General features: G+C 40.3%; 2 protein-coding genes across 9 annotated transcripts in view; one reads left to right on the forward strand and one right to left on the reverse strand.

The window, feature by feature from the left end:
• The window catches only part of HELB (DNA helicase B), a 96,483-nt gene extending 87,991 nt beyond the window's left edge, over positions 1 to 8,492 (forward strand). The window contains 3 exon segments of the mRNA XM_073651744.1: positions 2,042 to 2,176; positions 5,117 to 5,665; positions 7,414 to 8,492. Of these exon segments, the coding sequence (XP_073507845.1) occupies positions 2,042 to 2,176; positions 5,117 to 5,665; positions 7,414 to 7,500 (771 nt within the window). The 3' untranslated portion in view covers positions 7,501 to 8,492.
• GRIP1 (glutamate receptor interacting protein 1) overlaps positions 8,300 to 26,765 on the reverse strand; it is a 647,688-nt gene continuing 629,222 nt past the window's right edge. For 3 of the 8 annotated variants that reach the window (XM_073651739.1, XM_073651741.1, XM_073651742.1), the window contains 4 exons: positions 19,420 to 19,522; positions 11,785 to 12,018; positions 10,895 to 11,041; positions 8,308 to 9,816 (listed from right to left, as the gene is read on the reverse strand). In XM_073651739.1, the coding sequence (XP_073507840.1) occupies positions 9,580 to 9,816; positions 10,895 to 11,041; positions 11,785 to 12,018; positions 19,420 to 19,522 (721 nt within the window). In that variant the 3' untranslated portion in view covers positions 8,308 to 9,579. Of the gene's footprint in view, positions 9,817 to 10,894; positions 11,042 to 11,784; positions 12,019 to 19,296; positions 19,342 to 19,419; positions 19,523 to 26,765 lie in introns of all 8 variants that reach the window. The other 5 variants (XM_073651737.1, XM_073651736.1, XM_073651738.1 and 2 more) reach the window with 3 other exon arrangements.

Consider the following 26,765-nt stretch of genomic DNA (forward strand, 5'->3'; position numbering starts at 1 on the left):
GGGTACCATCCGCACATTGAATCGCTTAATATCCGCATGTGCACATGTAGTCATGTGGATATTAAGCGATTCAATGCAAGTCAATGTGATTACGCAAAATAATTGGTAGTGCTGCAGATTTTTCCGCAATGAAAATCCGCAGTGGAAATTACAGCACATGCGGATTATCATTGGGGAACATGGCAGACCTTCTACCAAGCGTTTTTTAAGCGTTTCTGCAGCTGAATTGCCACTGCGGAAACGCTTAAAAAACGCACAGTGGGTACACAGCCTTAAAACATAATTTTTTCTACATTTTTAATTTATTTTTTTTATGGTGTTCACTGAAGGGGTTAAAGAATGTGACAGTTTTATAGAGCAGGTTGTTTTAGACATGGTGATACCAAATATATGTAGTTTTTTTCATGTAATTTTGTTTTTACATAAATATGCTTATTTATTGCCATAATATTTTTGGACAGTTTTTTTTTTATGTACATTTTTGTTGGACTTCAACTTTTAACTACTTTGATCACTGGTATAATGCATTTCAATATATATGTACTGCAATGCATTATAGCTGTCAGTGTTACACAGACAAAACGCCTTTTAAATGATGCTCCTTGCATGGTCTAACAGGCCACCGTAGCTGAAGACCCAGTATATAGAGTGTGTGTGTGTGTGTGTGTGTGTATATATACAGGTGTATGAGGTATTGTCAAGAGGAAGATGAGAGACACCAGACCCAACAATGCAGACGAGCTGAAGGCTGCTATCAAAGCAACCTGGGCTTCCATAACACCTCAGCAGTGCCACAGGCTGATCGCCTCCATGCCACGCCGCATTGATGCAGTAATTGATGCAAAAGGAGCCCCGACCAAGTACTGAGTGCATTTACTGAACATACATTTCAGTAGGCCAACATTTCAGATTTTAAAAACATTTTTCAAGCTGGTGTTATAAAGTATTCTAATTTACTGAGATAATGACTTTTGTGTTTTAATTGGCTGTAAGCCATAATCATCAACATTAACAGAAATAAACACTTGAAATAGATCACTCTGTTTGTAATGACTCTACATAATATATCAGTTTCACTTTTTGTCTAGAAGAACTGGAAGTAACTTTTTGATGATATTCTAATTTAGTGAGAAGCATTTGTAATAGAAATTTGGGGGCATGTGGAGGGGTTTGTAGACGTGCTTTTTTTATAATCATGTTTCTTGATCGATTCAGACATTGTTATTTTATAACAGTCAGTTGATTGAATGGTGAAGCATTAAATATAGAACTGGCAATATGAGTTTCAATTTTTGTATTGAAGAACTGAAATTAACTTTTTGATGATATTCTAATTTAGTGAGAAGCACCTGTATGTGTGTTGATTTAGTCATATGCTGGGCCAATTGTAAGTGAGAGCTTGCTCCCTATCCTCCTTTCTCTAAAGCCTCTCACTCACTACACTTCTGGACTTCTGCGTGTTTCAGTGGAGTGAGTGGCCGCAGCAGAGAGGAGAGAGGTTTGCAGTTATGTATGCTTATAGCATCACTTATCCATGGGGTTGGTAATAGATATCCGACTGGGACCACCACAAGTTGGGATTTTTTTTTTTTTTTTTTTTAAAACCAGGATTAATAAAATGGCAGCAATGGGGACTTTCTGCGGGCCTTAGCTGCCATAGCTACCTATTGGCACTCCACAATCCCTTCACTGGAGGTAAGAGAACATGTGTGCCCAATGGACACACAGGCAGCATCGGCCTCTTACATAAATGCCAATCTCCGACTGCAGTAAGGGATTAAACATCAGTTATCGAAACTAGCTCCAGTTGCTGCTGTATAACACAACTGGCTTCTGAGCCCTGTACCCACCACTGTATGATATAATAATACTTCATGTAGCAGAAAGGGGTTAAAGATATACTGTATATCTTAAAAGCAAGAGCTGTTTTAACTTTGCTAAATTTTCCTTCCTTGTAGGAACCACGGTATATTGTGCTGTATTAAGACCAGTGGATAGAATTATTAGTTTAAAATGGTCACAAAATCTTTTTCTGTCCTAGGATGTGGAAAAAGATAAGATTCGAGAATTAACCTTATCTGATGGAGAAGATAGAATATACACCCTGAATTATAAGTTACTTCGAAGTCGCAGTGGTTTGCGGCATGCTTGGGCTCGAACTATCCACACGTTTCAGGTAAAGACTCCTTAGCGGAGATAAGGTATATGGTATGAGGCCCTAGTAGAGTCGACGTAATTGCATGACGTGTTCTCTGGTTAGACCCAGTATTTGGCCACTGTAATAGCTCTTTAGTGGCTGTAGTTATAAAATAAAGAGTTTCTCCATTGAGTTATCCTAGCGGATATACAGTGGCATGTAAAAGTTTCGACACCCTTGGTCAAATTTACTATTATTGTGAACAGTTAAGCAAGTTGAAAATTAAATGATCTCTAAAAGGCCTAACGTTATTTTAGGCAAAAAAAAGGTCATTTTTTACATTTTAAAAATTACAAAAAGGAAAATGGGCCTATGCAAAAGTTTGGACACACTGGGAGAATTGTGTGCTCAAATAACTTTGACCAAGGTTTCAGACCTTAATTATTCTGTTAGGGGCTTGTTCACTATTATCGTTAGGAAAGGCCAGATGATGCAAATTTCTCAGATTCATAAAAACCCAACCTACTCTAACCTTGGGCCAAAAACAGCAGCCATGGGTTCTTCTAAGCAGCTGCCTAGCACTCTGAAAATGGTGGAGGCCCACAAAGCAGGAGAAAGCTATAAGATGATGGCAAAGAGTTTTCAAGTTGCCCTTTGCTATTTCTTAACTCCTCAGTTCGAAAAGTCATTAACAGGAACAGTGGAGATCAAGATATTGTCTGGAAAACCAAGCAAAATTTAATTGAGAGCTGCTTTTATGATTTCTAGAGAGGTAAATCAGAACATGCACTTGACTGCAAAAGACCTTTAAAAAGAATTTAGCAGACTCTGAAGTTGTGGTATTGTTCTACTGTTCAGAGACACATGCACAAATATGGCCCTCATGGAAGAGTCATCAGAAGAAAACCTCTCCTGCATCCTCACCATAAAAAAACAGTGTCAGAAATATGCTAAAGAATATCTAAACAAGTCTGATGCATTTTGGAAACAAGTCCTGTGGACCGATAAGGTTTTTTTAAAAATAGAACTCTTTTGCCACTATGATCAAAGGTATGTGTGGAGAAAAAAGGGCACAGAATTTCAGAAAAAGAACATCTCACCAACCATTAAGCATGGGGGTGGATCAATCATGCTTTGGGGTTGTGTTGCAGCCAATGGCATGGAGAACATTTCATGGGTAGAGGGAAGAATAGAATCCATGAAATTTCAACAAATTCTTGATGCAAACATAGCACCATCTGTAAAAAAAAGCTGACGTTGAAAAGAGGATGGCTTCTACAAATGGATAAAGATCCTATACACACACGTCAAAATCCACAATAGACTACCTCAAAAGGTGCAAGCTGAACACTTTACAATGGCCCTCACAATCCCCTGATCTGAACATCATTGAAAATCTGTAGCTAAACCTCAAAATAGCAGTGCATCCGAGACTACTCGGGATTCTCACAGAACTGGAAGAATGGATGAAAATCCCTCAAACAAGAATTAAAAGACTCTTAGCTGACTACAAAAAGTGTTTTGCAGCTGTGATACCTTCAAAAGGGGGAGCTACTCAGTACTAACCATTCAGGGTGCCTAAACTTTTGCATTGGCTCATTTTCTTTCCTTTTTGTAATTTTTAAAATAAAAAATGACTACATATTTTGTTGCCTAAAATACAAAGGAAATGTGTTATCTTTACCTTTAGGCCTTTTAGAGATCATTTAATCTTCAACTTGCTTAACTGTTCACAATAACAGTAATTTTGACCAGGGGTGCTCAGACTTTTACATGCCACTGTAAGTCTTTTAATTACGGTAGTTCTCTTAAAGTCTTTGGTTTTAGACATTAAATAACTTTTTTTTTTTTTTATTAGAAACATTTTAAATTTTCACACTTGTGCAAGATGATACCAGAATGGCATTATTACACACACTGCCTAAAAGCAGTGGTTGTGACGGTTGTCTTTAGGGATATGGTAAGATTAATTCCCATCAAATCCATGAGGTTTAAAGGGGTGGTTCTAACTAAAAACATACAGCCATATCTGGGCCAGAAGGTGTGCTACATGTGAATGCACGTGCTGCATTCTACTTTGTGATTTGTTGCATGAACATCTGCAACAAAGTCCGAACATAGCCTCGAGTTGTACCAGCACAAAAGGAGAGTAATGACCAGATCAATGTGCGCTAGTGGACTTGTAGATGTGAGTGCTTGGGTACCCAGAACCACTCCAACTGAATTATGGCAGATAATTATTAATATTTCACTAGAATAGTCAATATTTGGGATCTTTTTAGAAGTATAGTACAGAAATAGGAACTGTATTCTGCAGATGATTTCGGCATAAATCAATAGCACAAAACAAATCTAAGAAACTTTGTAATACATCTTCAGAGAATTCTGCTCTCTCCACTTTTAAGCCTCTTCTTCCTCTTTTCCCAGCCTCCTTAACTGAACAAGCAATCTGAAGAAAAGAAAGCTCAAATATGTCTTGTTCAAGACAAAATGGATTTTCAGCACATTGAGGTGTTAGATTTCACCTCCTATGGAGAAGGAATGTGCGAGGAGGAATGAGGAGCAGAGTCAGGAAACAACCAGAAAGAGACACAAAGCTTGTGCCGAGCTTTCTACCAAGTCTTATTTCTCCCTAGAGCCTCATTCACATCTACAAAGCTCCGTACTGCTGTATATTCTCCTCCATTCCTTTGCCACCTCTGTCTGTGTGCTAAGGAATAAATAGCAGGATACCATTCCTGTGTGCTTTCATTGAGAGAGAGCGTGCAGAGAGGAGAACTTGTGAAAAATGCATGATTAAGTCATTTAATTGCCAGAAATCATGTTTTTCCTCATGTACACACAGGACAGCCTAATCTGAAAAGTTCTTTGCAAGTACATTTTTCAAGAAGTAGTATATACAACAGTTCTGTGAATATGATTATATAGCACTAAACTAAATGGCCAAATAATATATTTTTCCTTTTATTTTTGATTTAGGGTTCAGAAGAGGATACGATCATATACGTTCTTGGCAATACTGGCTGGCAGAATTGGAAACATGTATACACTGCTGTAACAAGAGGCCGCAAGCGTGTGTATATAATAGCAAGGAAAACTCAGCTTGACAAAGCAATTGCCAGTAAGGCTCGTGATAGAAAGACCAGTTTAAAGCAGCGTCTGAAAGATAAACTGCCTCAGAGTAACATTTTTCAAAATCCAGCAGCCATGTCTTCTGCCCATCCAAAAAGCAGTCAGGCAGCTGAAGAGCAGGAAGCCGAGGTCATACTGACGCCACATCCACTACCCTACACACAGCTGAAATCACCACCGCGCTTTTCTTGTCCCCCTGTACCTACAACCCCAATAAAAGGCTCATGTACTTTAGGTGAGGATGAAAGGCTGGAACATGCTGAGCACATAATGCGTACACCACCTGACCGCATTCAAGACTGTGGGCTGGAGGAGTCTCCATCACAGAAGAGGACAGGAGGTCATGTGGATGATTCAGAGACCCCAAAAAAGATTAGAGCGAACAATAGCAGAATGGTAATTTGCTCATGGTTTTGTTATTTATGTATCTATAGACATTGATTGAAATGAGATGTAGATCAATGGTGGACCTGACAAAGAATCTCAAACATGGAGGATGTATAGTAGTGCAAGTCAGAGAACTTGGATCTTCATTAGTTTACAATGTTTTAATATCTTAACTTGCAAATAACGTGGTACAAAAGTCATCTTTATTTCTGAAAGATTGAGATTCCGAATACCTCTACTGCAGAAATAACCCAATTATGTGATAGCAAGACATTCCACTAACAAGTACAAGTGCTTCTCACTACATTAGAATATCATCAAAAAGTTAATTTATTTCAGTTCTTCAATACAAAAACCTAGATTGTGAGCCCCAATGGGGACATTGCCAAAAATGTCTGGAAATTGTCTAAATTCTAAAGCGCTGTGGAATATGTTGGCGCTATATAAATAAAAAGATTATATTTATTATAAAAAGTGAAACTCATATTATATAGAGTCATTACAAACAGAGTGATCTATTTCAAGTGTTTATTTCTGTTAATGTTAATGGTTATGGCTTACAGCCAATGAAAACACAAACGTCATTATCTCAGTAAATTAAAATAATTAACAAAAAACACCTGCAAAGGCTTCCTAAGCGTTTAAAAAGGTCCCTTAGTCTGTTTCAGTAGGCTCCACAATCATGGGGAAGACTGCTGACTTGACAGATGTCCAGAAGGCAGTCATTGACACACTCCACAAGGTCCCAGAGTTCCAATTTTCATTTGGAAATCAATTTCCCAGAGTCTGGAGGAAGAGTGGAGAGGCACACAATCCAAGCTGCTTGAGGTCTAGTGTGAAGTTTCCACAATCAGTGATGGTTTGGGGAGCCATGTCATCTGCTGGTGTAGGTCCACTGTGTTTTATCAAGACCAAAGTCAGTGCAGCCGTCTACCAGGAAATGTTAGAGCACTTCATGCTTCCCTCTGACGACAAGCTTTTTGGAGAAGGAAATGTCATTCTCCAGCATGACTTGGCACCTGTCCACACTGCCAAAAGTACCAATACCTGGTTTAAAAACAACAGTATCACTGTGCTTGATTGGCCAGCAAACTCGCCTGACCTTAACCCCATAGAGAATCTATGGGGTATTATCAAGAGGAAGACGAGAGACACCAGACCCAACAATGCAGGCGAGCTGAAGGCTGCTATCAAAGCAACCTGGGCTTCCATAACACCTCAGCAGTGCCACAGGCTGATCGCCTCCATGCCACGCCGCATTGATGCAGTAATTGATGCAAAAGAAGCCCCGACCAAGTATTGAGTGCATTTACTCAACATACATTTCAGTAGGACAACATTTCGGATTTTAAAAACTTTTTTCAAGCTGTTGTTATAAAGTATTCTAATTTACTGAGATAATGACTTTTGTGTTTTCATTGGCTGTAAGCCATAATAATCAACATTAACAGAAATAAACACTTGAAATAGATCACACTGTTTGTAATGACTCTATATAATATATGAGTTTCACTTTTTGTCTAGAAGAACTGGAAGTAACTTTTTGATGATATTCTAATTTAGTGAGAAGCATTTGTAATAGAAATTTGGGGGCATGTGGAGGGGTTTGTAGACGTGCTTTTTTTATAATCATGTTTCTTGATCGATTCAGACATTGTTATTTTATAACAGTCAGTTGATTGAATGGTGAAGCATTAAATATAGAACTGGCACAAATAAATGTTTTTAATTAATAAATTAATTCATTTTATCTACAGAACTGGACAGAAGAATCTCCTAACAGTCAAAGATTTCAGAAATTGAGTCTCCAGAGTCCCTGTCACAAGAAGTTATTCAACCCCTAAATCTAAAAAACATCCAAGCACCCCCCATGGCTAGTAGCCAGCAGTGGAAAGCTCAGGAAGTAGAGCTGTCTTCTGACACTTTTCCCACCCTTCTATAGTCCTTATCTACTTTATGTATTTGTACTCGTGTTTTTTGTACTGATGTTTGTTTTAATAGACTTTTATAGAAAATGACAAATCTGCTCTTAATTATGTAAAAATATCCTGGAATAAAGCAATGTTAATGTCCATTGATGTTGTTCCTTGGACAACAATTCACTTTGTAGCCTTAATATGTCAAGATATGTAAGCATAGACTGGAAATATTCCTATGTAGGTCTGCTGTTTTACTAAATCAAAGCACAAATCTCTACACTGGCAACAATTGGCTGAGTGCATCCATTTTTCTGTTTCGTGTGTGTCTGTGCTTATGTATAATACTTGGAGCTGACTACATCCATTGCTATCTTCTGACAGATGGTGTTTTCAAACTCGCTGGCAGCAAGCATCAAGCCTAGGACTTGCAAGTGCCAATATTGTAATTTATGCCCGATGTACGCGGAGTTCAGTGTTTACAATGTCTGCATTACACATACATACTCAATGTACTTGATGGTGCCGCCAATCTGACATAGCTTAAGCCAATTATTATGTTATTAAAGGAGTATTCCCATCTTAAAAAGTAGTGATGTCATCACTCTTGATTTGTGGGGTCTCCCCCCCGCTGATCCCCCTTGTACTGCAACACAGCCCCATTCACTTCTGATGAGAAGGAGGAGACATTCTTGTGAATAATACCTGCACTTTATAGTAACTTTTAGCATGGATTGGTTTTATATCATTGTTTATTCACTTTTTACAGTAGGATTGTTCCATACAAATTTTCAGCAGGTCGAGTTCCCGAAACCATACATAAGACAATAAAGTACATGCTATTAAAGTATTAAATTTGTACAAAAATACTTTACAGTTTAATACTTGTTTGTTACAAATAAAAATACATATTTAATTGACTTATGATAAATGATTTTCTCTTCTTCCGTTTCACTATTAGTTCACTTCATATTTTGACTGGCAGTGTTTTAAAACCATATGTTTGCACAGGATAGAGTAAGATATCCATATAACCGTACCAAAAAGACTGTAGTACGACGATTCAATCACACGAGACTGAGGCTTCCTGGATCCTCTCCTGCTCAGCAGATGCCATTGCTAAGTATCGCAAACCGAGCTGCTGGTGAGTATCCAATCAAAATAGGAACCGCGTTATTGCTTCCAGGCATAGACAACTGGCACAGCTCTTTAACACATGTACACTTCTAAAACAACAGTGAGGATGGCAGGAGAAACGGCTCGATGCTAAACCTTATTTATACTATACAAACACCAGAGCTGGGGTTAAATGTCTTCACTGTAGATGCCTCTGACACCAATCAAAAAGGTCAAAGAGTGAAAATATGTAACAAGACCACAGGCGCCAAGAAATTCTAAAAATCGTTACCCAATGCTATGTCTGAATATTTCATTTTGATTTTAAGTAGCAGCCCAAAAAAACCAAAAAGTAATGAAGACCTTACTGCAAGAACTGGGTAGAGGGTTAACTAAACCATACACAGTACAGGGAGCACTTGTACCAGAGGTCTGTGTAAAGGAGGAGAATCAGACACACCACTGTCAGGTCAAACAGGGAAGAAATTGTCGAAAACTTGCTTAAAAAATCCCGCTTAAAATCTTAGCAGCTGTAAGTTATATGCACAGGCTCATTCAGTGTGAGGGTCTTCTTAAAATGATGGATGAGTTCCCCTCTAGTCCATGGACATTGCACATCACAAAAGCCCCATATTTGTTCAAGGTTAAGCTTGGAATGGCACTATTATTTAGAGGAGTCTCATCATAGTAGTATGTATACAAATCGGGTTCTCCGACATAGGCACGTGGCGTACCTTTCATTTACCTAGCGTCTCCGATCCCCTGTGCTTAACAGTAAAGCCCCACTGTGACATCTGTGTCCTAAACATCACAGATCAGTTGTACGACAGGGATTTAGCACCAGTTTATATATTTTTTGCTACCAATTCAGTGGACTAAAACTATTTTTTGCTATAATGTACTTGTTGAGTCTCTTATATCCATAGCTGCTAGACGTCCACTAGTTGGCTGAGGGAAATGGTCCGTGTGATCAGTCCATTCTTCTGCAGGAAGACTTGAGCCATCTGGGGCGTCCTTCTTAGAAGCAATGGGATTCCTGCTTATTACCAAATCTAGTTTGTTACCAGATTCTGCTATTAAGGGAACAACCAAGCAGCAGTCAAAGTCTCTGGTGCGGACGTGATTTACCTGAGATGAAAGGAAAAAGGATATACGGTTATATTACAGCAAACAAATAAGAAGACCTCAGCTTACCCTCACAGGCTGTGCTCAGATCAGTCTCTGCAGACTTCAGAAATGTGCTCCAGCACCAAGTTTATTTCAGATTCCAATTAAAAATCCACAGCAAGTATATTATACATCGTTTGACGCGTTTTGCAACATAGCTTGTGGTAGATATATTGTTCTATTTGGTACATAGTGAAAAATGGGGCAATTGAGGACATTCATAGTCATTATGGAATAACAGTAGAGCTAGATCCACTGTGATGATGTTCTTTGATCCCTGTTCTTGTTTTCTATTCTCCTTGAGGATAAGATCCTTGCACATAAGATATACATATGTGTTGGAAAAAATGCAACCTTTTTGATAAGGGGTTTGACTCACTAGAACAACTTATCACCTATCCTGTGGATGGGATAAGTATCTGAACAATAGGACTTCCATCAATCCTGAGAACGGGGCTCTGGAGTCTCCGGTTTAGGTGAAACAATGGGCATACCTGCATTTGTCTATTTTTGCCAGTCCCCCAGTAATGATTAGAGTAGTGATGAGCATGTGTAACCATTGTTACATTCAAATGAGAAATGTAAGCACCCTGTTCTCTAGATCATTGGGGTCACAGAGATCAGTCACCCAATAATTTATCACCTATACACAGTATAGATGATATGTGGTGGGCCATCCTCTAACTATGACTGGATGACTACTATTTGAAATTTGCTTTTGGTGACATTTAAACAAGGTTTTTATGCAACACCTGATGGAGCCTGTCCAGCTCTGAAACGTGTTGTGGTTATGGATAGCTATAAAAAAAACTTTATACCCTATCGACCGAGCAAGTGTATCCATACAACACCCACGATCGCTTTACAGCTAATGTCCACATGGAAATACACAGCTCAACCCACTAGTGTCCGACAGGAGCAGCATCAAGGAAGCTGACCATAAAAAAAACTACTGGATGGCTATACAGGCTGCTATATAGTCCACATTATGTGCTGATGTGCAAAGGCTTACATAAACTTGTTTGAAGCTGACAAATACCTGCAGTAGTCGATCAAATGGCTTAAGTCCTCCTATATCTCCAGGTCCTTTAGGTCGAATGTTCTTCACATACACTCCTTTTTCCAGCAGACCATCAGCTACACTAAACCCAAAGTCATCTCTATCAGAGTCTTTAAATAAAGAGAACTGGGGAAGAGATGGAATAAGTCAGTTTGATCACATGAAACCAACCAAATCACTTGTAACGCTGTTGTGGGGCAAGTATCGAATTCCAGTATTTACTTGCTCATTAGTAGATCAAGCATACCAAAGAGGCTATGATATCTTCTAGGGCTAATTCACTCTTGTACTAGACACGGTGCCACACGTGCTACTGTGCCTTACTATGAGCTCAACTCCCTAGATCATATTGATAGGGGTTGGATCCCCGCTGATCACACATTAATCCCTAGGATAGGCCATCGATATAGATTCTTGGATATAAAATAAAAATAAATTAATAGTGCGGAACAAGTTTCTTTTACTAAGCGTCTGTATACGCTTTTCTACTAAGTTTGGTTACTCTGCATACAGAATGTCCATGCACTCTGGGTATAAGAATCATCTTTCAGGAGAACTTGCAGCAGAATGTCTCTATTCCTCCAGCTCCTCCCTCTTTCTCTTTCCTCCAGAGAACTTTGAGCACCACCTTACAGCTATCTTAGTAATGGAAAATTGGTTTTCATTGAAAACATTTTACCATCAGCTCAACCAGGAGGAGAAAGATTTCTCTAATGCAATATATTACCAAGTTTTTTATTTTCATGTGTACTATTGATTTATGAAATAAAAAAATGAAACAATGGTTACTCTTTGAGAGATAATTACAATGAAGAGCAGCCTGTCATGTTTTGGCAAGAGCACAGAACACAATGGGACACGCTCCTGACCTTGTGTAACTCCACAGGAGTTGGCGACATAATTTCTTTCATCTCTTGTTTCATTTTTCTCATTGACACAGATTTTCTCCCCACATCAGATGGTAACGTGTTGCTGCGGGTATTCTGGCTGTAATGTGATCTGACCGAGCTCTTTTCTTGAAAACTTGCTTGCCGACCCAACTGCCCCCGAGGCTGAGAGTTTTCGTGATTCAGACTCAGTGTGCTACCGGACATGATGGTTGCCTTTAGCATAAACAGAAACAAGAGTTCTCATAACTGGTCATAGCTCCAGGGTGGCGCTGGATAAACTACAACTGAGAACATGTGTTGATATAGACCGGTCAAAAGAATGTACTATGTGCTGCTTTACAATTTAGAGATTACCCTAGGCAATACATAGAATAAAAATCCTTGCAGCATAGGTTTATGTCAGTAAGGAGTTCATGTATTTCTTAAACATTTTGCTTGTGGTAATAAAGAGCAAAGTAGAGCAAGTCCTATGTATATTGTAGCTTCTGCATCATTAGGAGTGAATGATTGCACTGAGGAGTCCTGTGATCCGTATCATGTTGTACATCGTTCTGAGAACCATAGCCTCCCAATATATCTATAACTAAACCATACTTCTTTAAGAAGGAGCAGTAAAGCATGCGTCTAATGGAAGATCAATTATTTACTAGATCCAACAGCTTCAGATGGACAAATGTCCTTTACATAACTCCTGGGACATGTATAAATGGTCTTGTGCGTAAATTTCTATAGTCATGGTCCTTAGTCTACAGTTTTCTTTTCTGCCATCATACAGTAGCAAGATTCAGTATGAAAGTGTGACCATGAATAATGATTAATACTGTATTATTTCACACTAAATACATGTGAACTGTGTCTATTTAAAAGCATTAATTTCTCATCTCTCTACACTTTGTTCCACTTTATACATGTCCCTTTGAAAAGAGATGCAGTAGAGGTAAGAAGATCCCAGAATTGGTCTGGAGACAGGAGCGGAGGACACAACTTTCTTACATGCCATCAGCCAGCACACACAGCAGCCTCTTGGAAACGGGCACATATTGTTGATGCAATGTGTAAAAAAAACCAAAAAACATATATACACTCCCCTGAGCATTGGCTTCATCACTATAGGCTATTTATTATAGGACTGTTAGCATACTACATAATTGGTGCCTATTTTATCTGGAGTGGAGTAGTAAAATTATGCACAAGGTAAAATTAGGCTCAAGTGTTAAATGGGCAGTGAATTTAAAAGGGTCACAGTGGCTTGCGAAAGTATTCACCCCATTGGCTTTTTATCTATTTTGTTACATTACAACCTATGTTTAAATATTTTTGTAATCTGATTTGTGTGTGATGCATCAGCACTAAATAGTCTAAGTTGGGGAAGTGAGAAAAATATAGGCATAAATTAAATTTATGGGATCAAATAACTAACAATTGACATGTGCATAAGTATTCACCCCTTTTGCTATGAAGCCCCTAAAACTTTCTGGTGCCAGCAATTACCTTCATAAGTCACATGCTTAGTGAAAGGAAGTCCACCTGTGTGCAATCTAAGTGTCACATGGTCTGTCAGTATATGCACACCTTTTCTAAAAGGCCACAGAGGCTTCAACACCATTACGCAAGAGGCTCCACTAACCAAACACCATGAAGACCAAGGAGATCTACAAACAAGTCAGGGACAAAGTTGTTGAGAAGTAGAAGTCATGATTCGGTTATAAAAAAATAAAAAAAATCTCCCGGAGCACCATCAAATCCATGATCATCAAATAGATTGAACATGGTACCACAACAAACCTAACAAAAGATGGCCGCCCACCAAAACTCTGAGCCCCACAGTGAAACCTTGTGATGGCAGCATCATGCTGTTTTTCCGCAGCAGGGACAGGGAAAATGGTCCGAGTCAAGAGGAAAATGGATGGTAATAAATACAGGGATATTCTTGAGCAAAACTTGTTTCAGTCTGCCAGTGATTTGAGACTGGGACGGAGGTTCACCTTCCAACAAGACAATGACCCCAAAGCATATTGCTAAAGCAACAATCAAGTGGTTTAAGGGGAAATGTGTAAATGTTTTGGAGTGGCCTAGTCAAAGACCCAGACCTTAAAACAATAGAGAATCTGTGGTCATACTTGAAGATTGCTGTTCACCAGAGGAAACCATCTAATTTGAAGGAGCTGGAGCAGCTTTCCCTTTAGGCATGGGCAAAAATCCCAGTGGCAAGATGTGCAAAGCTCATAGAGACTGATACAAAGCGAGCTGCAGCTGTAATTGCCACAAAAGGAGGCTCTACAAAGTACTGACTTTAGGGGGATGAATAGTTATGTACACTGAAGTTTTCAGTTATTTTGGTTTTCTTTTTCTTGTGAAGCAAACAACAATGTTCACAGTTGTAGACATGTTCTTTACTTGAACTGATGCTAACCCCCCCAAAAAAACCTTGAAATTCCAGGTTGTGAGGTAGCAAAACACGAAAAATGCCAAGGGGGGTGAATACGTTCTCAAGCCACTGTATTTCCAACACTGCAAATTATCACAAGTCCATGGTAGGTAAAAAGTTTCTGATCGGTGCGGATATGTTGAATGGTGTCTCTGAAATGCCCAGTTTGAATGGAGCATTTGAACCTCCCCTCCAATCATTGTCTATGGGACTGCTGGCAATGCTGGATTTATATAGATAGGTGATAACTTGAAGCATTAGGGTGAATTCTCAAGCTGCAGTTTTTTTTGCAGAAGTTTCTGCAACTAAAAATCGGTTTAGATGAATAGGACAGTTGGGTTACTCCTGTCCTGTAGGAGATGTGCAACAAAATGTTTTTAGCGTCAGTTAAATTGGTCATACATATAATTAATCGACAACTGTCTTAGCATCCTCTCTCCCTCCTGTGCTGTGTAGGAGGATTATTTCTCCTTAGAGGTAAACTGTTGTCAAACACAAGAATTGGGGGTGGAAATTCAGGCTGCTGAGTCCTGTCCCCCTTAACATTGTCTGTTTGGACAATGGAGATTGTCAGATTGTCTTCTAGTTATGTCAAAATCTGAAGGTTGAACCAACTTTAATCTGACTTGTATGAAGGGGGTCGTTAGGCTCTGTTCACATCTGTATTGGAGCCCCACATTGTTGTTGACATGCAGTCAAAATGTTGGATACTAAGGCAGACCCTATTACAAGTTCATTATGTCTATTGTTTGACGGATCCAGAACATGGCTATGTCTTGCGTTCTCATATTGACCCGAACAGTACAAGTGTAACAATCAGCGTGTAGCAAAAAGTAAATAAAAAAAACAAAAAACAACCCGCATAGTAAGAAGCCCTCAAATGTGGAAAAGTCACACGTTTCAGATCCGCATAATAAATAATCTGCAGGTTCTCAAATTTCATTTTGGGCCATAAGGACCCGAGCAGAACATCAGGGTTCCTGATCTATTATCATCATCCCATATTAGGGATTTTCCTATAACTTTAGAGGTGATCCTCATCATAAAAATTGCAATTAACTTACTGAAAATGCTCTCCATTCTCTAGAACATAGTAATTTTTAATTTTGTTTCCAGCTTGTTGCAAACGTTACCAGCCACAGCTGCATTCTATCAGTAGTGGCCGGTCTTCTAGGCAAGGAGAGCAGCACGTACAAGCTCCTCGCCTTAGGGCACTCAAGTGATGTTCTGAAGCTATCCAGCTTATGTACCCACATGCGCCTCCAAAGCTGCAAAGGAAAAGCTGCCTCACATAGCAGTACCAGTGTGCACAGTTTATGCTAGCGGCACAACAATGTCACTAATCCAAACTGTCGATCAGTAGCACTGATGCAGTCCTAAAGATCAATTGTGAGAACAACCTTATAGCTAGAAGCTGGGGCAATGGGGTGGATTTATTAAAGTTTTATCTGACTTTATGCCACTTATAAGTTAGCATCCTTTGTGGCAGTATTTTGTGCACATGGTCAACACAAAATAAATGTTGCAAGGCATGTAGGACAGTTTTTGATGCAAAAAATTAGCTGTGTGAGTTGTACATAATAAACATATACTTCTATCCCGAACGGGTTCACCTTGTCGCTGGTGGGATGGCTTTCATACTATTTTTGATCAAAAACAGTGTTACTAAGAACCCTATTTTATTTAAATGCACTTTTGCTTTTTATTTATTTACAGCAGGGTTTATTTTCATTTTGCTTCTTGTAGCTTTTTCTGATTCATGGCTATTGTGAAACAAGCATTTATGTGCTGCATGTATACCATTTTAACCCCTTTACGGCCTGTGGCGTAATAGTACGCACCAGGCTGTCACCCCCTGTTGAGTGCGGGCTCCGGCGCTGAGCCCACACTGAACCGGGCACATGTCAGCTGATTCTTACAGCTGACATGTGTCCTCAACAGCCGCGGGTGGAATCGCGATCCATCCGTGGCTGTTAACATGTTAAATGCCGCTGTCAATCTGACAGCGGCATTTAACATCGCCGCGCTGGAAGCGCGTCACTTACCCCCCCCCCCCCATTGGTGACCCCGTCACATGAACGCGGGTCACTGAAGGGTGGGCATGAGAACCCTGGGTCTGCAGCAGACCCCAGTGGTTGTCATTGTCTGATCGCTATGAGCGCCACCTAGTGGTCGGCGCTCATAGCACAGGAACATTTCTGCTACATAGAGGTGATCTGCTCATCACCTCTATGTAGCAGAGGCAATCAGACAGTTGCTGCTTCTAGTTTCCTATGGAGACTATAGAAGCATGCAAAAAGTGAAAAAAAAATGTTTTGAAAAAATTTTTAAAAATTAAGAAAAATATAAAAGTTTAAATCTCCCCCCTTTCAAAATAAAATAATTTAAAAAAAAATCCACACACACATATTTGGTATCGCCATGTTCAGAATCAACCAATCTATCAATATAAAAAAAGAATTAATCCGATCGGTAAACGGCGCAACGAGAAAAAAATTCTAAACGCCAGAATTACGTTTTTTGGTCACCGCAACATTGCCATAAAATGCAATAATGGGTGATCAAAACATCGGATCTACCCCAAAATGGTATCATTAAAAACTTCAGCTCGGCGCGCAAAAAATAAGCCCTCACCGGGCCCCAGATCCCGAAAAATGGAGAAGCTACGCGTCTTGGAAAAGGCGTCTTTTTTTTTTTTTTTAGCAAACTTTGGAATTTTTTTTCACCAATTAAATAAAAAAGAACCTATACATGTTTGGTATCTACGAACTCGTAATTTCCTGGAGAATAAGATTGGCAGGTCAGTTTTAGCATTCAAGGAACGTGGTAAAAAAATTTTAAAAAAAACATTGTGGTATTGCACTTTTTTGCAATTTCACCGCACTTGGAATTTTTTTCCCGTTTTCCTGTACACGATATGGTAAAACCAGTAATGTCATTCAAAAGTACAACTCATCCCGCAAAAAATAAGCCCTCACACGGCCATATTGACCAAAAAATAAAAACACTATGGCTCTGGGAACAAGGGGAGCAAAAAACGAAAATGCAAAGACGGAAAATCTCAAGGTTACGAAAGGGTTAAACCAAGCTCAAATTTTTGTGTTTTTTCCCTGTCTATTTTGCATTCTGTGCAAACCTTGGTGTGGCCTCCCTTCCTAGAGCTGGACAACACATTTAAAAGCTTCCCTTGGCTGGTGTTCCTAGTTTGGGACCGGAGCCTCAGTCTGCCCTTATTCACACAGAGGTCAACTTTGACACATAGTTTTTAATATTAGACAGAGTAGGTTCTATCCCGAACGGGTTCACCTTGTCACTGGTGGGATGGCTTTCATACTATTTTTGATCAAAAACAGTTTTACTAAGAACCCTATTTTATTTAAATGCACTTGCTTTTTATTTATTTACAGCAGGGTTTATTTTCATTTTGCTTCTTGTAGGTTTTTTTTTTTTTTTTTAAATATATACTGTGGGTATAAAAAGTCTACACACCCTTGTTAAAATGTCAAGTTTTTGTCATAAAAAAAAAATACCAAAAATAATAATTTCAGAAGTTTTTCCACCTTTAAAGTCAACCATATTCTGTGCAAATATTTTGAGAAACAGACTGAAATCATTTTGAGGGTAAAATTAAAAATAAAACTAAAATAATGTGGTTGCATAAGTGTGAACACCGTCCAATAATTGGGGATGTGGTTCTGTTCAGAATCAGCCAATCACATTTAAACTCATGTTAAATAGTAGTCAGTACACAGCTACCATCGTATACAGTGATTCTGATTAACCCCATGCAAAGTTTAGTAACATTAAAGGATCTGCAGGAATTTCTGGCAAGTACTGGTTGTGTACTGCAAGTGACAACAATCTCCCGTATTCTTCATATGTCTGCATGTGAGAAAGGCTGGCAAGATGGAAGCTTTTTCTTAGAAAAACATCTAAGCCCCGCTATGTTTGGCTAAAACCTACATCAAGTCTGCGAAAAAGCATGTGGGAAAACGTATTATGGTCTGATGAGATCAAGGTTGATCTTTTTGGCAATAATTCCAAAAGGTATGTTTGGGGCAAAGCCAACACAGCGCATCACCAAAAGAACACCATACCCACATTGAAGCATGGTGGAAGCAGCATTATGCTTTGGGGCTATTTTTTGGCAACTGGGACATTAATCAAGGCGGAAGGAATTTTGAACAGTTCCAAATGTCAGTTAATTTTGCAATAAAACCTTCAGACCTCTGCTAGAAAGCTAGAGAGTAATCTCACCTTTCAGCACAACAACGTGTCTAAGCATACCTCAACAAAAGAAGGGCCGACCTGAAGAAGATCAAAGTTTTGGTATGGCCCAGTCAGAGCCCAGACCTGAATCCAATTGAAAATCTGTGGGAGACCTGAAGAGGGCAATACACAGGAGATGCCCTCACAATCTGATGGGTTTTGAGCACTACAGCAAGGAAGAGTGGGCAAAGATTGCCAATTCTAGATGTGTCATGCTGATAGACTCCTACCCAAAAATACTGAATGTAGTCATAAATTCAAAGGGTACTTTGAACAAATTATTAGATTAAGGGTGTGTGCATATTTATAAAACCACATTATTTTAGTTCTTTATTTTTCCACCTGAAAAGATTTCAGTTTATTTTTCAATTGAATTGTACAGATTATGGGTGACATTAAAAGTGGAAATGGTTCTGAAATGATTCTTTTGGTATGAGTTTTTTTACCTGGCATTTTAACGTATGTGTGGACTTTTTATCGCCAGAGTATAATGGAGTTAAAACTGGATCTGGATAGTCCAATAGATGTCCTCTTTAACTTGCCACCACTAGAGTAGATTATTTAGGGAATGAACCTTTCAATATTTTTGTCCCATATCTATAAATGTGATTGACTACATTTACTAACTACACACAGTAAATATAAATGCACGTCAGTTTGGTTTCTTATATGAGGGTATGCAGTAACAAGCTATGTATCTACATGCTGAAATTCACTTGCACACTCTGCACTCCAGCCATGACAAGCAAGAGGCTAGATCAACACACAGTAAGCAACACGCAGGAAATGTATACCAAAAGAATCATGTTCCTAGAACATTTGTGACTGTCTGCTTTCTCCTGTGAAAATAATAAAAGGATGTTATCTAAATAACACAACAATTCCCTTGATTTTATTCACCAGGGTTCATGTATTACCTCCAACTCTCTGAGAATTCCTGACTGTCCACAGGTTTCTAAGTCTTCCAGTGCTTGAGACCAGAAGTTCTCTTCTTGATCAACTTCTGGATCGCCAATAAATCTAGAAACATAATAATATTTTTTATAGAATATGCAAAATTTCATATACGAACATACATTAGGAATATTCTAAAAATGGTTGCACTGTTGAGGTCTTACTACATTGTGTGCACAATTATTAGGTCATTTGTAATTTTTGATTAATTTATTTTATTATTGAACAATTACAGTGCTGTTGGTCAATCCAAAAAGTTAATAAACCTGAATATTTAGGTAAAAGTGAGGCTTTGTCATTCTTAGGAGAATATCTGAGTGCATAATTATTGAGAAGCTATTAGTGTGCAGAGTTATTTTGGTTTTCTTAAAAGATGTAGACTTTTTCTTGTACCACTGCTTGAAGAAAGTATCTTCTAAAAACTGGCAGTAGGTTTGGGAGTTGATTTTGGGTCCAACTGGATAATCTTTAATAATACCAGCCCGTTAACAGTACCCCACCTACACCTTGCTGGTGTCCGACCTGAAGTAGAGGGCTTGCCCATTACAGATTCAGCCACGGACCTATCCATCTGGTCTGTCGAGACAGATTTTTCAAAGGTTTTAAGAATTGATTAGAGTGACTTAAGATATTTCTTGGCCTATAATTGATGTTTCAATTTATGTGTCTTGTTCAGTGGTGGTCAGGTTTCAGCCTCTCTTACCTTGGCTCAAACGGTTTAGAGACACGGCCTAGGTAAGAAAGGAAATATGGTACTTATCCATCTGGATTTTTCGAAGTGTGTGGCATGACTCTGCACTCTTTATTTCACACAGTCAAGGCACCTAGTGCCAGAGGCTGCAAAAGAACCCCAAAACATCTTTGCACCTCCACCTTGATTGAGTCAACTTTTCCCTTTTTTACCTGGTTTCAGGTGTTATTTTCATATTGCCCACACCTGTTACTTGCCACAGGTGAGCTTGAACTAGCATCACCTGCTTGAAAAAAAAGTTCTTTGCCCACAATTTTGGAAAGGTGTCAACAATTTTGTCCTGCTCAATTTTTTTTTTTTTTTTTGTGAAATGATGTCCAATTTGCCTTTTTTTCTCAGCTTTTTGTATTGTTCCAATACACACAAAGGAAATAAACATGTATATAACAAAACATGTAATTGCAGTCATTTTCTGGGAGAAATACTTCATTTTCTGGAACAATTTCACGGGTGCCAACACTTTTGGCTATGACTGTATAATCCTATTGATTTATTATGGTTTTTCTATGTAACCATAAAAAATGTTGTCTGTCCTTAATTTATTTTCGGAAGCTGTTCAGAATAACCGATTGGATCAAACGCCCCATACATAAATCCTGGGTTTTAATTGAAGAGGAAAACCTTCTATTTCCACTACAACCTATCTTCTCCCCTACAGATGGCCCTAAAGCCTCCCAAATCAAAAACCCCTTCACCGCAGCCACTCACAAAATAAGGTCATTGCCCCATATCAGGGAGAATTGTTACCCTTACCCCTCTCCCCTCCTACAAGTCAGAGATATTTTCCTCTCTCCCATACCTGCACTTAAAAATCTTTCCCTCAATCTTAAACAATCTCTACAAACCTCTACAAGATTTACTGGAAACAAGACTAATCCCCATCAGAGAGGAACTGGAAATACACCTAAACACCCCATTGCACGCACTCCATCTCCATAAATTCATGCCCCTCTTCAAATACATTGTAAACTACTCGGACTCGAACTGTCAATTAACAATGTTCGAAACACTTCTGCCTCAAAAAATATCGCTGAAACTATATACAACCACTTAATCTCCCTCCGAACACTTCCTAAGCAAATGGGAACAGGAGCTAAACAAACACTTCTCAACCACAGATACGGATAAAATTTTACTCGCCTGAAGCTCACCTCCAAATGTGTCCGTATACAAGAGAACGGATATAAAGTCCCAACTGGATGGCATATCACTCCGGCCAAATGCCACAGATTTAACAAAAAGTATAGCCCACTATGCTGGAGATGCCTCCCTGAGGTTGGCTCGTATTACCACATGTGGTGGACCTGCTCAAAAATCAAAACATTCTGGTCTGAGATGTTGCGCCTTATTAACCAGATTTTCAAACTAAAACTGGTTGTTACTCCTGAATTATGTCTTGTAAGGCAGCGCTAGTCATCATGCTGGGGGACACTCGCTTCACCGGGTCAAATAAAGCACACATGCAACGCCTTTCTGGTATTTCACAATCCAGCAGTTTATTATTTATCATAAACCGCTCATAACCGAGTCCATCTCAGTGGGTCGCCGACATATTACACATATAATGTCCAAGAGCCTTTCCAGTGACAGATATGTCCACTTGGCTCCAGATACAGCCTTCAGCAAGGTAACAATATAAATGTCCACATCAAGCAGTGTTTTACCTTTGCTGAGTTTTAGCTGCTTCAGATTTGTTCTGCCACAGCTGTGGCTTTACGACTTCCCAGATGGGGGTCTCCAGCCCTCGTACCTTCAAAGGCTACTGGTATGTTTTCACACATAACATCCAGCCTCTGCCTTCCAGGACTCTTGCCTTTCAAGCCTCTTGCCCTCCAAGGCTACAGGCATCTCTTACACATAAGGATCCAGCCTCTGCCTTTCAGGCTTCACCAGGCCTCACTAGGGTTCACACTCTAACGGTGTCCCACACAGGGAACAGGCCTCACGCCTCTCACACCTGTTTCAAAACTACCAGGGTTTATATATCTTCCAGGGCACACACAGTACCTGTGCTGATGTCACAGTCATGTGATCAGACCTTCTGTGTGCACAGGACCTGTGCTCATGTCACAGTCATGTGATCAGTCACCTGGGGGAGGTACATGGTCAGCCAAAACACACCCTCGACCATTACAGTAATGCCGCAATCCGCTGCATTACAGTCTACTACACCTCTTCCCAGACAAACTACCAAAAAACAAACTCAGAATTCTTCCTGCGGCTGGTATATGTCTAAGAAGAAGACAAATTCCTACTATTTGGAAATCTAACTTGTCCCCTTCTATTGCTCAATTGATATCCAATGTAGAACAAATTTTCAGACTTGAGGAACTCTTGAGTTGGGAACTCAAAAACTTTACAGAAATGTGGACTCCTTGGCGACTCTTTAGCAAATCCACCAAAGGACCACCCGTCCTGATAGATATCCATCTTTCCCAACCACATGCTAGCATTGATCCTCAATAATTATCCATAGAACATTTGAACACTGATGAAGAAATGGAACTGGACTCACCCACCCTCCCCCTCACCTCTTTCCTCCTACCTGTCTCTACTCCTCTGTTGACATTACTTGCTAAACAGGCCAAGTGCTGTCCGTGAAGAAACAGACAGTGCTTAGATCTATGTTATTTGATGGTGTTGGTCAGATGTGCCTTTAACGGGCGGTTTGTGTGTGAAAAAAATTGCAGCATTCACTAGTTTTTTCCGTATGTTAGATGAAACTTAGCCATTCAAGTCTATGGAAAAAAAAATCGGATTCATCAAGCACCTTATTTTTATGGATATATTGCAATTCTTAACATAGGAAACGGTATTTAGTCTTGTAAATTTGAATAACTGCAGATATATAAAAACGGATGTCATGCAGATGATAATTGAAATGAAAACTTTGTTTTTTTCTAGATGAAACTCGGATGATTTTTTATAAGCTTGTGTGAACCTATGACAGGCAGTGACACAAACGTGCTCCTGGTCTCTATCTCCTACTTCAGTGTACTTTGAACATGGAGTAGGGGATGTCAAATGTGACATTGCTCTTCTGTCCTTGTGATCTCAACTGCTACCTGTTTTTTCCCTGTCTGTCCATTGTTATGTTGATTTTGTATATATACCATTGTACAGTGTACTCTCTTATGTATATGCCACTTAAGTATTGTCATTGTATCAATAACCCTCTGTATTATAAATTGTGACCTGTTTGGCAATATCCTACTATATGTATGACTCTCCCCCAAGTGATTCACTCATATCTCATCTTTTCTTCGCAGTGACACTTTGAAAAACACCCACGTAGGGTCAAAACGTTGTCTAATTTGGTTACATTAAAGTACAGGATATGTTTATAAACTTTTCAATTTTGCCTTTCACGGAGACTAAATAAAATGGGCATCACCCAAAGGCCAGAGTGTGCAGGGAATTTCTATTTTATTACTCTAGGAGTACCATACCCTGTTCCACCAGCACCTCGTCCATCGATTGTGTGCACGCCAATTTTTATACATATCAATTGACTGTGTGAAAGGCATCAGGACATCTCAAGATTACCAAAAGATTTTGGGTCGCAATGTAGTGCCCAGTTTTAGAAGGCAGGGTTTACGTCCAAGGTCATGAGTCTTCCAGCAGGACAATGAGCCCAAACATACTTCAAGAAGCACCCAGAAATGGATGGAAACAAAGGGCTGGAGAGTTCTGAAGTGGCCAGCAATGAGTCCAGATCTAAATCCCAATGAACATCCGTGGAGAGAGCTTAAAATTGCTGTTGGGAGAAGGCACCCTTCAAATATGAGAGACTTGGAGCATCTCGCAAAAGAAGAGTGGTCCAAAATTCCAGTGAGAGGTGTAAGAAGCTTCTTGATGGTTATAGGAAGTGATTGATTGCAGTTATTTATTCCAAAGGGTGTGCAACCAAATATTAAGTTGGGGGTGCCAAAAATTTTGTCTGGCCCATTTTTGGTGTTTTGTGTGAAATTATGTCCAATTTGCCTTTTTTTCTCTGTTTTTTTGTGTTGTTTCAATACACAGAAAGGAAATAAACATGTGTATAACAAAACATGTGTAATTGCATTCATTTTCTTGGAGAAATACTTCATTTTCTGGAACAATTTCAAGGGTGACAACTAGTGTTGAGCATTCCGATACTGAAATATCGGGTATCGGCCGATATTCACTGTATCGGAATTCCGATACTTAATTCCGATACTTTTATAATATCGAATACCGGAATCGGAAGTTCCCATAATGCCTGCGCTCTGCAGTGTCTCTGAAGGATGACAAGCTGGATGGCAGCGCTCAGCTGCGATCCAGCTTGTCATCAGAATGCCATCCCAGTGTGGGAGAATTCTCCTGATTGTTTAAAAGCCGGCGCGCGGTAAAAAGCCGCCGGCTTTTAAACAATCACGCAGCCCCATACTGCTTCCCCGCAGCCTCCCACCCCGATCCTCCGCTCCCCTCGCCACCTCCCATCCCGATCGTAAATTAGGACCGGGCGGGGAGCGCAGCACCAAGGAGCGAAGGACCCGGGCGGGGAAGCCGGCAGTGAAAAGACTTCACCGCCGGCTTTCCCGTTCTGTGCTGCGCTTTCCCGCCGGTTATTTCAAATGAACAGCTGAGGTATCAGGTGATGCCGATCAGCTGTTCATTTGAAGTAGCCGCGGTGCCCTCAGAGGGTTCATGTGAGTTCATGCTTGACTGCATGAACTCACATCAACTTTCCCACGGCCGCACAGGTCAGCCTCACCTCCCGGACCCGTCATGATTAGTGTGTGCGGGGTGTGTGTGTGTGCGGGGTGTGTGTGCGGGTGTGTGTGCGGGGTGTGTGTGTGCGGGTGTGTGTGCGGGTGTGTGTGCGGGCAGACATAGGCCGATGTGACACTACTACTCCCATCGGCCTATGTCTGTCCCCCGTCCACTCCTGCCAGCAGGATCAGCTCGATGGGAGCAGTAGTTCCCATCAGCCTGATCCTGCTATTTAAATTGCCCTACTGTGTCCCCAATAAATGTTAAATACATGTCATTGGTGGCCAGTGGTTACCTAAAAGAAATTAGTTCATACATTACCTGTCCCCGCCGATCGCCACCTAAAATAAAGTAAAAAATAAACTACACCTATACTCACCAAGACACCTAATTCCCCGAAGCCATCGATCTCCTGTAATAAAATATAAAATAATAAACCACAACCTTATCCTTACCCCTCCGTAGTAGTCCACGAGTGTCCCACGAAGATCTCCAGTTCAGAGCAGCCACATAGAATGTGACCGCTCTGAACCGCTGCCGCCGCTAGAATGACGGGGCCGTAAGGGTTCACCGGAGTTCAGGCAGCGCTGCTCCGGTTAGCTCCTTTACGGCACTGCTGTATCGTGAGAAATTCCCACGGTACAGCACTGCCGTAAAGGAGGTCTCCGGAGCTGCGCTGCCTGAATGCACTCCGGTGACCTCAGTCAGTGGCTCCCGCTGCCGGGAGCGGACGTGTTCCCGGCAGCGTGAGCTTACAGCAGCCATGCACAGCTGTCACCATCTCCAGATGTGACAGCTGTGCATGGGAGATCAGCGCAGGAACGTGGACAGGTAACTATTTTTTTTTTAGTAAACTAAGAATTAAATAAAATGGTGTTTTATTTCAAATAAATTATTTTTTTCTGGGTGTAGTGTGTTTTTTCTTTTTAACACTTTGTAGGTTAGTAATGGGGGTGTCATATAGACGGCCATCATTACTAACCTGGGCTTCATGGCAGCTGGCGCTGACATGAACCCCACCACTATTACCCCCTGCCACCGCACCAGGGCAGCGTGGAAGAGCGAGGCTAAGTGCCAGAATTGGCGCATCCTATGGATGCGCCATTTCTGGGGCGGCTGACGGCTGGTGTTTCTAGCCTGGGAGGGGGCCAATATTCATGGCACCCTTCCTGAGCTATTAATATCAGCCCCCAGCTGTCTGCCTAGCCTTTGCTAGCTATTAAAATAGAGGGGACCCCACGTCATTTTTTTTTGGGGGGTCCCCCATTTTAATAGCTAGTAAAGGCTAGGTATTCAGCTGGGGGCTGATATTAGTAGCCTGGGAAGCTCCGTGGGTTTTACCCCCTTCCCAGGCTTCAAACATCTGCCCCAGCCGTCTGCTTAACCTCCGCTAGAGACTAAAATTATGGGGGATCCCACGCCATTTTTTTTTTAAATAAATCCTTTATTTTAACACTAAATGACATTTGAGGACTTAATAAAGATGCAGTCCCTAAATTATTATTTATTTTTTAATAAATTTTTCCCAAAACTTTTGACGTGGGCTTCGCCATATTTTTGTATGCCAGCCAGGTACAGCATCCAGCTTCTATGAACGCGCCATTTTCCGGGGCGGCCGCGGACTGCAATTTTCAGCGGGGGGGGGGAGGGCAAAAAGCTTGGGCCTCCCTGCGCTGCAGATTCCATCCCCCAGCTGCCTAGTTGTACCTGGCTGGACACAAAAATAGGGAGAAGCTCCACGTTTTTTTTTTTTTTAATTATTTCATGAAATTCATGGAATAATTAAGAAAAAAAGGGCTTCCCTATATTGTTGTGTCCGGC

The sequence above is a fragment of the Phyllobates terribilis genome, unplaced genomic scaffold (genome assembly GCF_046119375.1).
Source record: "Phyllobates terribilis strain yellow unplaced genomic scaffold, ASM4611937v1 Scaffold_11__3_contigs__length_659146591, whole genome shotgun sequence".
NCBI classification, from domain to species: domain Eukaryota; kingdom Metazoa; phylum Chordata; class Amphibia; order Anura; family Dendrobatidae; genus Phyllobates; species Phyllobates terribilis.